The 15,576-nt window shown below is 53.6% G+C and overlaps 1 protein-coding gene across 5 annotated transcripts in view; it reads right to left on the minus strand.

The window, feature by feature from the left end:
- The window catches only part of SZT2 (SZT2 subunit of KICSTOR complex), a 77,036-nt gene that overhangs the window by 18,835 nt on the left and 42,625 nt on the right, over positions 1–15,576 (minus strand). For 3 of the 5 annotated variants that reach the window (XM_074221639.1, XM_074221641.1, XM_074221642.1), the window contains exons 31-59: positions 15,490–15,571; positions 15,114–15,401; positions 14,876–15,017; positions 14,688–14,795; positions 14,546–14,609; positions 14,176–14,361; positions 13,520–13,678; positions 13,340–13,445; positions 13,072–13,143; positions 12,701–12,947; positions 12,300–12,399; positions 10,592–10,721; positions 10,262–10,414; positions 10,006–10,108; positions 9,783–9,888; positions 9,008–9,119; positions 7,633–7,751; positions 7,387–7,551; positions 4,903–4,987; positions 4,637–4,804; positions 4,381–4,548; positions 4,140–4,285; positions 3,775–3,941; positions 1,799–1,896; positions 1,559–1,691; positions 1,142–1,272; positions 726–823; positions 459–635; positions 106–361 (exon numbers count right to left, since the gene is read on the minus strand). In XM_074221639.1, coding sequence (XP_074077740.1) covers positions 106–361; positions 459–635; positions 726–823; positions 1,142–1,272; positions 1,559–1,691; positions 1,799–1,896; positions 3,775–3,941; positions 4,140–4,285; positions 4,381–4,548; positions 4,637–4,804; positions 4,903–4,987; positions 7,387–7,551; positions 7,633–7,751; positions 9,008–9,119; positions 9,783–9,888; positions 10,006–10,108; positions 10,262–10,414; positions 10,592–10,721; positions 12,300–12,399; positions 12,701–12,947; positions 13,072–13,143; positions 13,340–13,445; positions 13,520–13,678; positions 14,176–14,361; positions 14,546–14,609; positions 14,688–14,795; positions 14,876–15,017; positions 15,114–15,401; positions 15,490–15,571 — 4,069 coding nt within the window. The remainder of the gene's footprint in view (positions 1–105; positions 362–458; positions 636–725; positions 824–1,141; positions 1,273–1,558; positions 1,692–1,798; positions 1,897–3,774; positions 3,942–4,139; positions 4,286–4,380; positions 4,549–4,636; positions 4,805–4,902; positions 4,988–7,386; positions 7,552–7,632; positions 7,752–9,007; positions 9,120–9,782; positions 9,889–10,005; positions 10,109–10,261; positions 10,415–10,591; positions 10,722–12,299; positions 12,400–12,700; positions 12,948–13,071; positions 13,144–13,339; positions 13,446–13,519; positions 13,679–14,175; positions 14,362–14,545; positions 14,610–14,687; positions 14,796–14,875; positions 15,018–15,113; positions 15,402–15,489; positions 15,572–15,576) is intronic. The other 2 variants (XM_074221640.1, XM_074221643.1) reach the window with 1 other exon arrangement.

Consider the following 15,576-nt stretch of genomic DNA (forward strand, 5'->3'; position numbering starts at 1 on the left):
CTCCTGGCTTCCTTGACCTCCCAGTCCCTGGCCTCTGTCCAGCTCTATTAGCTCCTATTACCTCCCCCCACTCTCATTCCCTCAACCCCCAGCCAAAGACCCCACCTCTTCGTTCTGCAGTTTTGATCTCCAGGAACTGTTGTCCATGATAAGTAACAGGGTCAGGGGGACGGGGGGCTGGGCCAGGGCGAGCAGCAGCAATATCTCTCAAGGCTTCATCAAAGGGCATTGTTTCAGGAGTCAGACCTGGCCCTCCCCGGGAAGAGCTGCTCAGTCGTCCCTGTTCCCGGCTTGGAGGGGGGCCAGGGCTCCGGATGAGGGTCTCAGCCTCCAGAGATGGAGTCAGGAATGGATTTGGTTCCTGGAAGAAGTTGGATTTAGATGCCAGACATGCCCTCCTGGTCCCCTGTGCCCCAGTTATCCAAGTTTGAGAACATGGAGAGAGAGGAGGGGGTCACCTTGTCATCATGTCCAGGGCAATCTAGGTGACCGTAGTGGTGGAAAAGGCCAAGCTTCTGGCTGAGCAGGCAGTGGACAAGGTGGGCCCGAGCATTCTGCCACTGTAAGAGGCGGCCCAGGGCCCGGCTAAGGGCTCCTCCGAGGTCTGGAGCCCAATTATAGGTCAACAACTGCAGCTGGAAGCATAGGTCAAGAGGAGGCCCAGGTCAGTGGGGGTGGAGCTCCTCTTGGCCCCTTCTCCGTGGGTCCTCCTCATCAGCCTTTACCTTGGTATCCATAACCCGGAGAAGCAGGAGTCGCTGTCGGGGGGCATCCCGCCCAGAGCCCTCACCTCCTGGTTCAAATCGCTGCATGGCTTTGGGAGCTGGGGAAGGACAAGTAGTAGAGGGTCTGAGAGTCAAGCATCCTGCTCTGCTTTCACCCCCTTCCTTCAGTTGCTTATCTTCTCCTTTGCCTTCCTCTCTATCAGTATCCATCAGTACTCACGCCACCCTCTCTTTTCCTCTATTAACTGTGACCCTCAGCCACCATGTCCTCCATGGCTCTGTGCCTCAACAATTTTTAGTCCACATGTACAGGCATCTGGTTTCCCCACTCCCAACAGGTCTGGCCTCCCCTCACTGGCACCTTCCATCTGATCTCCCCTCACTGGCATTACCCATCAGCATCCTTTAACCTTCACCTTGTTGAGTTGGTCTCCGCCACTGAGAAAAGTTCCGTCCCCAAAGAAGCAGATGGCGCTCCGCTCCAGGACGGGGTGGGGGGTGCAGCTGAGCAGTGGAGCAAGGGGTGAAAATGGCAGGGTCTGAACCCCTAGAAAGTCATAAAGAAAGACACCCAGAAATTCAGCCTCAGCTCTCAAGCAGCTCTGAGGGTAACTGACCAATATGCCAGAACTCTAGGACCCCACTCTCATGGCACAGTTGGGTCTAGTCAGGAAGACCTAAGTTCAAATCCAGCTCAGCCCCTCATCACCAGGCATGCCACTTAACTGCCAGTGATCTCCCCAGGTTGTTATGAGGATAAAAGGCCTTTCTGAAACATGTGCCCCTCCCCCATGGATGCCCATTGACCAGATGCACCCCATGCTCCCACTCACGGCTGCTGCTCAAACATGCGGACACTGGTATCTCCTGCTAGTGAGCCAACGAGTGAAATAGTCTCAGTCAGAACAGAGGGAAGGAGGAACCGGGAAACCATGTGGGTAGAGCTTCCAGAAACAGACGGACAACCTGTGTAGGGCAGATTGGGGAGGGAAGTGAAACAAGAGGACTGATGAGCTGGGGTGGGTGCATGGGAGTGAATTCCAAATTCCTGCTGGGCCTAGGGGCATCCTCACCGATCTGAGCCATGAACTCCATCCAGCGCTGACCCACTCGTGCGAAGCCTGGATGGAGGAGGCCAGTCTCTCCTTCCTCCAGCTGCACAGCCCTGCGCCTGGAGAATAGAAGTGGCAGCAGAGGTTGGTTGAGTCTCTTGGGGAGGGCGACCTGCCCCATTCACCACATTTTGGGGAAGAAGAGTCAGGCTCTGCTCGATCACTTACTGCATAGCAAGAGGTCATTCGGAGGGGTTTTGGGGCCTTCACACCTCCATCATCCTACCATGCGTGGAAACTGTCTCTCCTTTTTGCTCTCAATAGCAGGGAAACTCTCCTTAACTCTCTCTCTCAAGGGGGACTGGGGCTGGGACTGGAAATGGCCTGTAAATGGTAACCACTAGAGCACTCTCAAGGTTAGGGAAGCAGAGCTTGTAGGGAAACTATTCCCACTGACTAGTGGTGCCCCCCCTAGTCAAATCTGCTGCCCAGTGGCAGAATGTGAACCTGGAGGGCTGGAATCTGTAAAAATGACAGAAGCCTGTAGGAAAGAAGCTCCAGAGGGACCCCTGGAGGTTGGTGTGATAGGCAGAAAGCTGGTGATGAGATGCAGAGTTTCAAAGAGAAGACAGGCCTCCCTCCACATCTGATCTATTCAGCATGCTGGGGGCCTTCCTCCAGATTGCTGTTCACTGTGGAATTCCATTATGCACCTGCCCATTGCCCTGGGGGGCAAAGCTTTATCCTTTGGACAGCATGCCTTCTCAAAGAACATCTCTAGAGGAATATCTCTAATAAAACTGCATATGCTGGCCCCCAGTCTCTTCCATTTGTTCACTTCTGGGCCCAGCCAGATTCCATCCCAGATACATTCATGAGTGGTTAAGTGACTTTTAGGGCTGTCCACTAAAGGGCACTGTAAGGTCTAGACCAGAGGTATCATGTGAGCTGTGATAGCTTTACATTTAAAAAACTGGGTCAACATGTAGGTCACAGGGATCCCTCAGTGGGGATCCAAGGGTCTCATTTCTCTCACCCTAGGTGCTCTCTGTCCAAGGGGACAATGGAGTTGTGCTTGTGGCCTGTGGTGGACCATGCCAGTTAGGAGGCTCAAAGCCATGATGCCACTTATGCTCAAGTTGGCTCCAGATGGGACAGGGGTAACCACCATGGACTGGCGACCATCTGGTACCCCAACACCTGCCACAGTACCCAGGGCCACATGGTCTCTCCTTTCCCACCTCTCAGACCCTCATCAATCTCTGACAGAGATGTTCTGTGGGAGGTGGGGGAGAATATGCTTTGCCAAGGCAGGGGCTTGTTTACAGTCAAATTGTCCATCAAGCTGAGGCCTGCTTGCTTGTGATAGAGACAGAGAGCTTACAGAAGGAGAAAGTGACCATGGGGGTCAGTAGCTCCAGATGAATTCTGGGTCACCTTTGGGTGATTGGATTTTTTTTTGGGGGGGGAGAATAAAGATGACCATGGTTTGTTCCAACTCTTTGTACCCCTGCACTCTTTCCAACATCTGGAGGATGCTTAAATGCCCTCAAAATGGTGCCTCTTCCACCATGACCTCCCTCAGCCACTGCCATCTGTTTCTTCAGGGCTTTTGTCAATTCTTCAGCTTGCTCACTCTTTCCAGGACTCATGATGCACTTCTTCCCTGGGTACTGGTCTGGAATGCCCTTTCTCTTTTCTCTGGCCAACTCAGTGAAGGCCCTTTCTGCTGCCTATGGTATGAATTCTACACAGACACCCTGGACTGACCTCTCTGTTGGCTAGGCACTACTAAGTCCAATACTGGCAGCTGGAGGGCAGGGATGCTTCCCATGGGTCACTGTAACCCCTCAGGCTGGGCTAAAGTAATGCCCATGACCCTGGGTTGCCATAGCTCTAGGGATGGGGGATAATTTCCAAAGAATGAACACTGGATTTGGGGAATCACTATGGGACCAGCTCCCTCTGTCCCCACCTTTGCCACCTCCTACACATACCTATGACCCTGGGCACCCAGTTCTGGGGCTGGGGTCCGCTCTGGTCCCCCAGGGGGCCGGATGCTCTCAGTCTTGTGACGCCTCCGTCCCCAGGTCTCTTCTGATCTTTCCAGTACGATGTCATCTGTTGTCTTTGGGGAACCTAGGTCTCCACATTCAACTTTACTCTGAAGGAAATAAAGCACAAGGAAGACAAGTAGGATGGGTGGCAGGAGGGAGAAGAGAGAAGGTCTTTCCCCTCCCTCTTCCCTGCCCATGAAGGTATGTGGGCCCATTTACAGAGATGAAGCAAGATGGGAGAGAGGATACCAAAGGGATAGAGAAAGAGACACCAATGTCTTCCCTCTGCCTTCTCTTGCCCTTACCAGCATATCCCAGAAGCTGCGCCGGCCCATTTTGCTCGGGGGAGTGACAGGCTCTCCTGGGCTCAGGGCTGGCGGGAAGGGAAGAGGGGAGGTGCTGCTTGGGTCCCCTGGACTCTTGATCTCTAGTGAAATACTCCTCGGGCTCCCTGGAGATACCAGACATAGTAAGACTTTAGGTCCCTACCCCTCCCTGGAGTAGGTCAGGGCAGGTCCCAAGATAGATCCCAGGGCAGGGGCATACCTGGCAGGGCCTCCTCAACACACAGAGGGGTTGGCAGCAGCCGGAGCTCCATGACGGCATCAGCCAAGGCATGTCGGGTGGCTCCACGCAATTTCTCTTCTAGCTGTAGGCGGCTGATATTCCCCTTTTCCCAAATGTCTAGTCGCAACTGCAGGTCCTGGCCCTGACCTGGATGGAAGGAAAATTGGGGTAATCAGCTGAAGTCAAGGTTCCCCTCCCCCCCAGCCCCCCTCCCACTAGTCCTCTTTAAATCTACCTGTAGCAGCACTGTTGGGTGGGGTGGGGCAGCTGGGGACCCTGGTCAGACTCTCAAACTCAGTCTCCTGCAGCAGGTCCACAGGACCTGGGGAAGTAGGGGGCCAGAGTCCCAGCGAGATGGGAGCTCCCCCCTCATCCATGAAGGACAGAGCGATGCAGGCAACCCCTACAACAAGAAGTTGAAATAGGAAGTCTCCAGAGAATGCCTTGGCTCACTCTCCCTCCACCTCTAGTTCCCCAAGGCTGTCATCTGAGAGTGGGTACCTTTTCCACCAGTGCCTTGGCCACCAGGCTTGTTGTAGAGATAAATATCAGAGTCAGGAAGACCACTAGGAGGGTGGAAAGGATGCTGAGGAAAAATAAAGTTCAAGGTGAGATCCAGCTGACTCTTCCCTGGGAAGGCAGGTTCTAAGTTCCCCTACCCAGGAGTATTTACCCAATGACAAGATATCCCTCAAGCTCAAGAGAGAGGTGGGGGCACATCAGTGGGAAGGAGAGCCGAGGTCTGGATGGGACAGAGCCTCCCCTGACCCATAGCCAGTCCCTGAAGGAGGTTTAGCTCCTTGAGGATGGGGTGCACCTGGCTGGCTTCTATTGGTGGCCCACCTGTTCAGCACTTGGCCTAGCTTAGAGCAGTCACCTAATTCATGGGTTGCTGGGGGGAGGAATGGAGCAAAGAAACTGCTGGGACCACAGAGGGAAGACAGGAGGGGGAGACACATACTGTAGGACAGAAAAAAGAGAGAGGAGTTTGGAAAACAGAAATCTGGCCAAAAATGTGACAGAGAAGGGCCCAGGGACTCCTGCCCAGACATCTGCTGAGGCACTCCCTGACAAGGGCAGGGCAGGACATCATTTTCCGATTTACCTTAGTGGTGATCCAGCCTCCAAATGGAGAAGGAACAAGTGAGGGATAATGCTGACCTACTAAGATTCTCCACAACAGAGAAGAACGAGGAGAAATAGAGGGAACTCTGAGAAAGGTAACTGCATCCTAGAGTCTGGGCTGTGTACCCCAAATTTTGGGAAAGTAGATTTCAAAATATTGGGAGGAAAGGTGGGGAGAAGTTCATGGAGTCCTCAGAAGGGAGGGAGATGCTGCAGAAAGAAAGTCTGAAAAGCAATTCCAAAGAGGAGGAAAACTAGGAATTGCTGGAAGAGACTGATGCAGATGCATAGGGCAGTCACCAGCCAGAAACGGATAAAGGACAGAAGGCCAGGCCCCAGAGGACATCTGCAAGGGCCTGTTGTCAGCCTGTAAAAATGGCATGAGGACAAAGGCAAAAGCCTGGGATGCACTGAGGCTTAGGAGAGAAGACATCAAGGACAAGAAAGTTCCTTTGTTTAGGTCAGACTGAAGAGGGGGATCTCTTGGGCGAGGGGGATGACCCAGTCATGGCTGACACCAACGAAGACTCCAGGCACTGGCAAAGACAAAATGACAAGGGCCGTGGAGGTGGGAGGTGGGGGTGGGGAGTTCCATCAGGTGAGCTCAGGTCAGTGGACTGGAGGTTGCTGTGGAAGAATACCAAAATGAAAGCAGCATCCCAAAGCACCAGCCTGGCCCCTTAGGGCACGGCCTGCCAGGTGGAGCTCAGGGGGTTGCCAATCAATACATGAAGCACTTCATCTGGAGAAGATCGAGAGATGGGGACCCATAAACAGAGGGATTCAAAACTGGTCAGATACTCTCATCACATTCAACCTGGATCAGTGTATACCATGGAAACAATGTAAAGATTGGCAAATTGCCTTCTGTGGGGGGTGGGGGAAGGGAGTAAGATTGGGGGAAAATCATAAAACTCTAAATAAATAAAATCTTCATAATTAAAAAAACTGGTCAGATAGCCATTTCTCACTTTTATCAATGACCTGGATAAAGGAAATCCATTCAATTTGTAGGTGACACAAAAGCGACTGAATAGTACACTAGATATCGATATCAAATTGCCTGCCTTTTCAGTGGGGGGAGGAGGGAATTTGGAACACAAAGTTTTAAAAAATGATCGTTAAAAATTGTTTTTACATTTAAAGAAAATTAAATATTAAAATAAAAATTTAAAAAAGAAAGTATGTGTTAAAGTTTTACACTTTGCATCAAAGAAAAAAAAATCCAGGATGGGAAAGAGGACATGGTTAGAGAACAGTGGCTTGGAAAAAGACTTCAGGGCTCAGTTTAAGCCAGCAAGGTGATGAGGCATGAGATCTGAGCTGCTTTGAGAGGGGCTGAGTTTCCAATATAGAGAGAAGATCATCCTGCTGCTCTTGGCCCTGGTCAGATGGCACCTGGAGCCCAGGAGTCAGTCCTGGCCAGCACAGATTAGGAAGGACACTAAGCTGGAGAGGGTCCAGAGGAGGGTGGGCAGGATGGGGAAGGGCCTTAGGTGCAAAACATAAGAAAATGGGGCATGTTGACATAGAGAAGAGATTACCTGGGGAAAGTGAATATTGCCTTCTAGTCCAAGAGGGGCATGTGCGTGTGCATGTATGTGAGAGAGATGGTTACAGGCACCAGGAAGAACCTGGGAACCAACAGAACTGTCCTCTGTAAGTGGAGAAAGGGCTTTCTCATATGGGGATGTCAGTTCCCCTCCTTGGAGGTCTTCGGGCAGAAGCTAGAACATGGGAGAGGGGCTCCTTTCTGATACTGGGTGGCGTAGGCAGTATAAGTCTGAGATTCTGTGCTTGTGCTAGGGAGCAGGTCGGCCACACAACAGGAGTCTGCCAGGCAGGCAGCTGTTCCCTCACCTGGAAGTGGTGGCGACTATTGCTGTCTGTATACTTTGGCGAGTGCAGGAAGATGAGCAGATTCTGCCTCAGGTACCAGGCCAAGGCTGGGAGCCATGGCCGACAGGTGGGTGGCAGCACCAGGTGTAGCACCTCTGAGGGGGGGCTTCCTGGGGGCTGGATGAACTGAGAGAGCAGAACTGGGTGTGAACCTTGGTCAGAAGGAAGCCTGGGGATCTGAACAAGGGGTCACAGCCCACTCGTTACCTCAACATCAGCAGGAGTGAGCTTGCAGTTACGCACAAGCATGACCGTGATAATATCCAAGGTGGCCTCATCCAGGCGGCGCCGCAAGGCTCGCACCAGCTCATCTGTGATCTCAGGGCCTGTGGGCACAAACACCAACACACCTCTTGCAAAAAGCAGGAAGAGCTCAGCCCATTCGGGGTTTCCTCCTCCACTTCATCCTCCTGTCTCTTCCCAGCTCAGGGCAGACTAGATGTCTCTCAGGTTCCTCTCTTCCACATCCACCTTTGGGGACTGAGTTGGGAGCTGAAGGTTGTAGGGATGAGTTTTCCCCTAAACTCTGGGCCCTGACTGGAGGTCAAAGCTTTACACACAGGAAGAGCTCTTAGGGGCCAGGCAAAGGAATTTCAATTTTTGTCTTAGAGGCACTTGGGAGCCACTGATGATTCCTGAGTAGGTGCGGCTACATGTTCAGGCCTGTGTCCTAGGAAGCATATTTTAGTAGCATATAAAAGAAAGACTAGAGACCAATCACAATGAAGTCAATAGGGAGGTCACAGTGAGAGTCCAGGAGAGGGGGTGATAAGGGCCTTGGGGTGGGGTGGGGGGTGGGAAGGGACTGATGGGAGAGCCTTGGTGGAAAAATGGTCCATGAATACACTGAGAGCTGGCCCAAAGGACCCAGCCTACTACGTGGTGGACTGAGCCTGGGGTCTGACAATGGGAAGGAAGGATGTAGGCCCTGCTGTCTCCTGCAGCTCTTCCTGGGTGAGTCATTTTATCCTTCTGAGTTCTGGTTTCTTCCTTGTGGGCAATGACATCCGCTACACTCAGGGTTGTAAGCCCATATAAGATAGAAGGTTCTCCAGGTACAAGCAGAGCTTTCTGGGGAGTAGGGCAGGTGGCTTCTCGGAGTGTGGTTGGTGGCCAGGGGACTGCTACAGACCCTCAGTGGGCACATGGGAGAGAACATGGAAGAGGCCTGGAGCTGGAGAGAAAGTCTGGGACCTCCTCAAGGGGAGAGGGAGGCCTTGGCCTGGATCTCAGACTTGATGAAGAGAGGCAAGCAAGGGGTAGGGCCGATACTAGGCTGGCAGTGGCACCTCCTGTCCAACTCTGCTCTCAGGTCTAGGAAGGATGGCCTGAACTGGGGTATTGGCCTCCACTTACATGCCCCTATGGCAAGGAGTTCACAGACATCCTGAGGCCTCCCACTTCAGACAGAGCATGTGATGAGACCCTCTTTCACACCGAGGCAGGCATCCTGTGGCCTTCCCCCACTTCCACCACCCCTCCAAGCTCTCTTTGCTTAAGGCCAAACATGCTCCCAGTTGCCATTTCTCAGACAGGCTCCCAGTGGCCTGAAGTCTGCCCCCACCCAGTCATTGGGCCTCACCTGCCTGCCCTACACCATGCACTAAGAGTTGGATGTGTCGATCAACCTGGCCCACAGGGCGGGTTGTCTCAGAGCTCCGGCTGGAGGCTGCTTCCAATGGGGATCGGGGACCCTGCACAAGGAGAGGAGAGGAGATCACAGGAGGGTCAGGGGTGGGGAGGGGTAGGAGAGGGCACTGGGCAAGGAGCCTCGATTCAACCATGGACCTGAAGAGCTAGGATACTGGGCAAGCAGTGAGGGTGCAGAGATAGGGGGTGACATCCTAGGGTTCAAACCTCCTGTTTGGCAGCCTTGTGCCCCCAGAGGACCCTGGGATCAGAGCTGAAGGGAACATCAGGGGCCCAGCAGTGTCTTGCCCAAAGCTACATATAGGGTACTCCTGGCAAAGCCAGGAGCTGAACTGATTGTGATCCAGCAGTCTTTCCATGGCACCATAATAATTCCCACTTTAAGATGACAAAACTGGGGGTGGTTAGGTGGTGCAGCGGATAAAGCACCAGCCCTGGAGTTAGGAGTACCTGAGTTCAAACCCAGTCTCAGACACTTAATAATTACCTAGCTGTGTGGCCTTGGGCAAGCCACTTAAACCCATTTGCCTTGCAAAAACCTAACAAAAAAAAATGACAAAACTGAGGCTTCAGATGACTAAAGGATTTGCCCTGTATGTCCGATAGAAGGACACTGAAGCCCAGATGGACCTAGCTCCAAGCCCAAACTCTCAGACAAACCCCACTGACCAGTAAGGATGGGGGACTGTGGGGAGGCAGGGACTTGCCGAGGTCTCCTCAGGGCAGATGGGTTCCTGGCTCCTGGAGAGGGCTAGGGAGGGGGGCAGAGCATCCCCATCAAGGAGCTTCTCACTGCACGACGTCTCCAGAAGTCTGTGAAAGGAAGAGAACGGAGGTGAGTGGAGCCAGGTGTGCATACCCCAGCCAAAGCCACTGCTCACCCCCTTTGCCTGCTGCCCCAAGGTAGGCTGCTCCCACTGCTTCTCCTACCGCAGATAGTAGACGGCTCGAGTAGCTCGCTCCTGGTACACAAACATGTTCTTCCTGTTCACTACTGAGAAGGCGTTGAGCACAGAACGAAGTGCCTGGATGGCTGCGGGAAGGGCAGGGACCCCTCAAAGAATGGCTGAGCAAGACTGAGGTCCCAGAACCCCAACCTCCCCACTGACAGCTCCCATGATTCCACACCCCTCCCCCACCCCAGCCCAACCTGCCCAGGAATTTCTCTTGCCCCAGGTCCTCCTACCCCGAGACACTCCCATGCTGGGCCCCATCTTCAGACGGGAATGGACACGGATCACAGTTCCCCAAACAACATTACAGGAGAAGTGTCCTGGCACAAACTGCATTGTGGCCGCCAGGTAGCCTCGGGGAGGACAGTTCTCATCAGCAGCATAATCTGTGGGTGACAGGCAACATTTCAGATCAGAGCTATCCCTCCATGGGCTCCATCCATGGAGCAGGCCTCCCACTTCCTTGGGATTGTCAGAATAGTCCCAGAAACTGAATCCTGGGCTTGGATTCTCAGCATCACTTTGGACCCATTGGCAGGGGTAAGGGGGTGGCAGGCCCTCACCATCACTGGGCAGCAGGGTCCGCTGGCGGGGATGAAAGGGAGTCTCACTGCGCCACAGATCCTCCTCACTCTCAGCCACAAGTAGGGAGTTACAGACATGGCTGTCATGGAGGTCTTGAAGAAGCAGCCTCTAGAGAAGAGAAGGTGAGAGGTCAGGACCTGTTGTCCCTGAAAGGTTGTTGAATCAGAAGGGCCCCATGGCCACTCAGAGAGGGTGTCTGAGTCTTCACCAGACTTCAGCAGTTTCCCAATCCCCACAGATTCAAACAGAAATTCTCTCTATAATATCTCAGACAAGTCACAGTGCAGGCCTTGTCTGAAGACCTTCAGGGGCAACTCTTGCTCTGGGGGTACTCTCACTGACATCCTGACAGCACCTCTGCAGCTCCCCCACATTACTCCTGTTCCTGCCTTCAAAACAAAGCTGCATCCCCCTCCCTGAGTTTCCTCAGACTAAATGCAGGGTCCTAGATTTTGAACTGGAATATCTATCTTCCTATTTTTCAAACAAGTGAGGAATGAGGCCCAGAAAGGGCTGCATGACTTGCCCCAGATCACACAGCTAGAATGACAAAGCCAAGACATTCCCAGGACCTTGGACCCCAACTACATCATGCTACTTCTCTTATCCCAGGCTCTTGGCCCTTGAGAAAGAAACATGTCACCTCCAGTTTGAACCTAGGGAAGATGATCTTTTTGACCCCAAATGAATAGGGAGGGAGTTTCATTGGATTGCATTTGGTCCAACACTTTAGCCTGTCGACATTTCTGAGCCCTCTCTCTTTGGTGTCCAGGGTGCTGGTTATTCCTTCCTGCTGGGTGACGGCTGCCAGCCAGCCCATGGGGCTCATTGCTGCCTTGATCCAAGTCCTGGATCCAAGAGAGCCCATAGGAGGCCTCCACACAGACATAACCCATTCAGCCTAGTCCCAAATCTACCTGCCTGGGCTCTCTTCATGCCCATCTCTGAATGAATCCTTTTTTCCAATGCTTGGCTGGAAAAGGAGACCAATGTAGAGCATTCCTCTGAGTGACTCAGGCCAGTGGCCCAGTCTGCTCTTGGGAAGTCAGAACGGTAACAGGCTGGGATCACTGCCTCCTTTCCTGAAGGTTCACTGATCATCCCTTCTCTAACTTGGATAACAGGTTCAAGTGCCAGATTTTTGTTTGTTTTCTTAAACTAGGCCCCTGCCCTTCTCCACTCCTCAGCACCATCGGCCAAGTCTCCTCAGCTGCCTTGGGGACAGACCTGGCTCGGTGCCTGCATTCTGCCCCTCTTAGGTAAGGATTCTATCACTGGCTCTTTTCAGGTCACCTCTCAACATCCCCAAGGGATACCTCCAAGTGAAGGGACACCTCCAAAAGGCAGGGACAATTACAGTCAGGAATTGATCAGGCCAGATGACCTCTGAGGTCTGTGTGTCACGGTCCCTGTGGGGCTGAAAGCCCCCAGAAATGAAAGCTCACTCACCTGAGCATGATATATATACACACACACACACACACACACACACAAACACACACACACACACACACCACATGTACACGTGGCACATTGTACACATGTGCACACAATACACAAATTCACATAGTTCACATCAGACACATGCATATATAGCACAATACACACACGCAACAACACACAATCTACAACATACAACACACATATACATGTGCATATACATCACACACACACTCAATTCCTCACCTGGTTCACCTCCCTGCAGATCTCTCCAACCTTCTTGGCCAGGAGCTGCTGCAGCTGCCGACACTCGGAGCCTGGCCCACTCTCATCTCGACCAAGGCTCCTGGAGGGGCGGGCAGCCACAGGATAGTTAGGGGAAGCTGCTGACCCGAGTCAGGTCAACATGAGGAAGGAGCGATCAGTCCAGGGATGGGCAGGACAAGCCCACTGAGGAAAACTCATTAGTTCAGGAGTGTCTGGAGTGAGGCCATTCTCTGGACAGCCCAGATTTCTGCCTCTGGTTGACCTCCTCATCAGGACAGGGTGGCCACTGAGTGACACAGGGGCCCATGGAGGGCTGTGGGTGCTTGCTGGGAGATGAATGGCATTAAGTTGGGACCCCTTCCCCCCAGGTCTGCCCTTACCGTGCATGGGCATAAACTTCCACTCGATCTTGCAACACACGGACAAGGAGCCAGAAGTCGGGCAGACGTGGTCCCGGGTGGGTAACTGGGGGCTGTTGCTGTGGGGCTGGCCCTGGGGAAGTCTCCTGACCCAGGGGTTTGGTCAACACAAGGTCTGATGACTCCTTCAATGAGGGGATAATCTTTTCCCCTGGGGTCACTTTTGGTCCCTCATTTTCTGAGCCACTACTGCTGCCTCCATCGTAGCCTGGGGAAACAAAAACCTGGCTCACTGAATCCATGACTCCTTCAGGGCCCTCCCAGCTCATCTGTGTTTGCCACCCCTTGGCTTTTCTGATCCTCCTCCTCTAGGCTCTGTGCCCCCAGCTCACCCAGCTGATCAGAGTCCACACTGCCCTGGCTAGACACGACACTCTGTCCTCGGCTGGGTCCTGGATGGTTTCCTGGATGAGGGAGGGAGAGCAGTGAGGCCTGCATGGACCCCTCTCCCTCAGCATCACATTGTTCTCTCCCCCTACCTAGACATCACTCAGCAAAAATGTCTCCTACAAAGTTGGGCAGGGGATAAATATAGACCACTGAAAGGCAGAGAAAGGACAGGCATAGGTACTATAGGAGGCTAATTCCCATCTTCCTTACCGCAGGCTCCATGAGACCCCAGTGGAGTCACACTGGGCAAGGCCCTCAGAGTAGAGGTCTCAATGTCATCAGGAGACCCAGGGTCTTGAGGACTGGTTGGCAGGGTCTGTGGGAAGAGAGTCAAAGCTCAGAAAGGAAGGCTTTCAGGGGCTTCAAGCCCCACTGACTCCAGGCACTCACCTCTGGAGGGCAGGAGTGTGCTGCTTGGTCCTCACGACTGAGCCAGGCCCAGGGAGTGGGGGGCTCCTCACAGGGACTGGGGCTGACAGACACAAAGAAGCAACCACTGTCAGGGTCCTGGCAGAGGGAGTGGCCTGGGAGATGAAGTCGACAAAATTCCTGGGAGGAAGAGAAGAAACTTGAGGCCAATGATGGGAATGAGGAAGATGGGGAGGGGGCTGGTTCAGGTCATGGGGGGGCATCCCCAATGGAGCACAAAGATCATCAAGGCCAAGACCAAAGACACTGGGGAGATAAGGGGTCTTGGGAAGGCCTGGGCTTCCTGAAGTCATACCATTGATCTTTGCACCCCTCCTCAAACTTTCCAAGGCTCCCCTAGTGTCTGCTGAAAACTGCCTGCTATTTTATGGAAACAGAGTCCATTTAGAGAGCTCTCTCTTTTCCCATCTTCCCCATCTCCCATCACCAGACATCTGTCTCAGAAGAGGTGGCCCTGCTCTTTGACAAAGTTAACCCCAAGTCCCTTTAATGTCAGTTCTCTGACATCAGTCTGGGAACCTCATGAGGACAGGGACTTGTTTGTGCCTTTCTCTATATTTCAGCACTTGCACCCTGATGGTCACATGACAGGACCTCAATAATGCTTGCTGCCTGACCTCTTTAAATCGCGCCAGGGAGCGTTCTGGCCCAAAGACAAAGCTGAGAGGTAGTGTCTGTCGAAGGCAGGTTGAACGACCAGGGGAGGCGTGTATGTGGGCTGCTACTCGCTGGAGGGAGGGGCCACTGGGGGCACCCCACCGACGCAGGGCCCCCACCATCTCATCCTCAAGTAGCCAGCGGATCTGGGAACAGATGGAGGGGATAAGGGTGGTGATTGATGGGGCAGGGCCTGAAGGAGTCTTCCGGCTTCAGATCCTCAACCAAATTATGCTGAGCATAGAGCAGGAGCAAGAGGGGAGTCCCACCCCACCAGCCCCTCTCAGGGTCACTAAGGTCTTGGATCCTGGGCCAGGACTATAGGCTTACCTCATTCATGGTGGTCTCAATGGCCTGCCTGTGGGGTAAAGGGAGGCTGGACAGCCCTGGTTGCCTAGACAGGGGAGGAGGCCTGGGTCAGTGTGGATCAGAGAAGACTAGGATTGGGAGTCCGAGTCTCTGGAAACCATACCTATCTATCTCTGGGGGCGGTAGTAGAACACCCAAGCTGTCATCGGATCGCAGGGAAGAAGGTTGCCCAGGAGACCGAGGGAAAGAGGTACTACTCTCAGAGACAGACCTGAGAGAGAAGGGAGTTCATGAGCTGCAACTGAGAGGTTGGAGCTCCAGAAGCCCCTCAGAGGCCCTGGCATGCCTGACCTGTGATGCTGAGGGTCCGAGGCAGGGGGCAGCTCCACCTCCAGGGGCAGGGTGAGGATGAAGACATCCAGGGTCACACTGAGGTCCTGCAAGGCCAGGTGACTCCCCAGGGGAGGGCTTTCCAGAGATGTCAAGACCTGACCTGGAGAGGAGGGAGCAAAAAGGGCTGGAGCCTCTTAAGGCTCAAGGTCTCAGAAAGGGCAGGGGACACTGCCACAGGTTTGGCAGAGAAGCTTACCCAGACAGATGGGCAGAGTATGCACAGGCATGGAATTGTGCTGTCCTCGAAGGCGCACAGAGCATGTGAGGTGTAGGAATAGAGGGGGCAGGTCACGGGCGATGCCCTCCGGGCCAAGGGCAGAGTCGTCCCCCAGCACACTGAAGGAGTCGTCATCTGGGTTCATGGTGTCCTCGTCAGATAGCGATGTGGAGTCTGGAGGCTCCAGCTCAGGGTCCCGGCTGTCTCGATATTCCACCTCCAGCTCAGGGTCACTCTCTGTGGCAATACAGCCACCAGACACCTCTCCTGAGGACACAGGGCAACTGATGCCTGAGGCTGAAGGTGACAGGAAGATACACATCCCCTGCCCAGCCACCCCACTCCAAGCACTCACCTTCATCGCCTGCTGGCTCAGCCTCTGACAGCTCTAGGTCACTGACTTTCCTGTCTAGGGCATCCCGAGTGCTCTCATCCTGCTAGG

The sequence above is a fragment of the Macrotis lagotis genome, chromosome 2 (assembly GCF_037893015.1).
Source record: "Macrotis lagotis isolate mMagLag1 chromosome 2, bilby.v1.9.chrom.fasta, whole genome shotgun sequence".
NCBI classification, from domain to species: domain Eukaryota; kingdom Metazoa; phylum Chordata; class Mammalia; order Peramelemorphia; family Peramelidae; genus Macrotis; species Macrotis lagotis.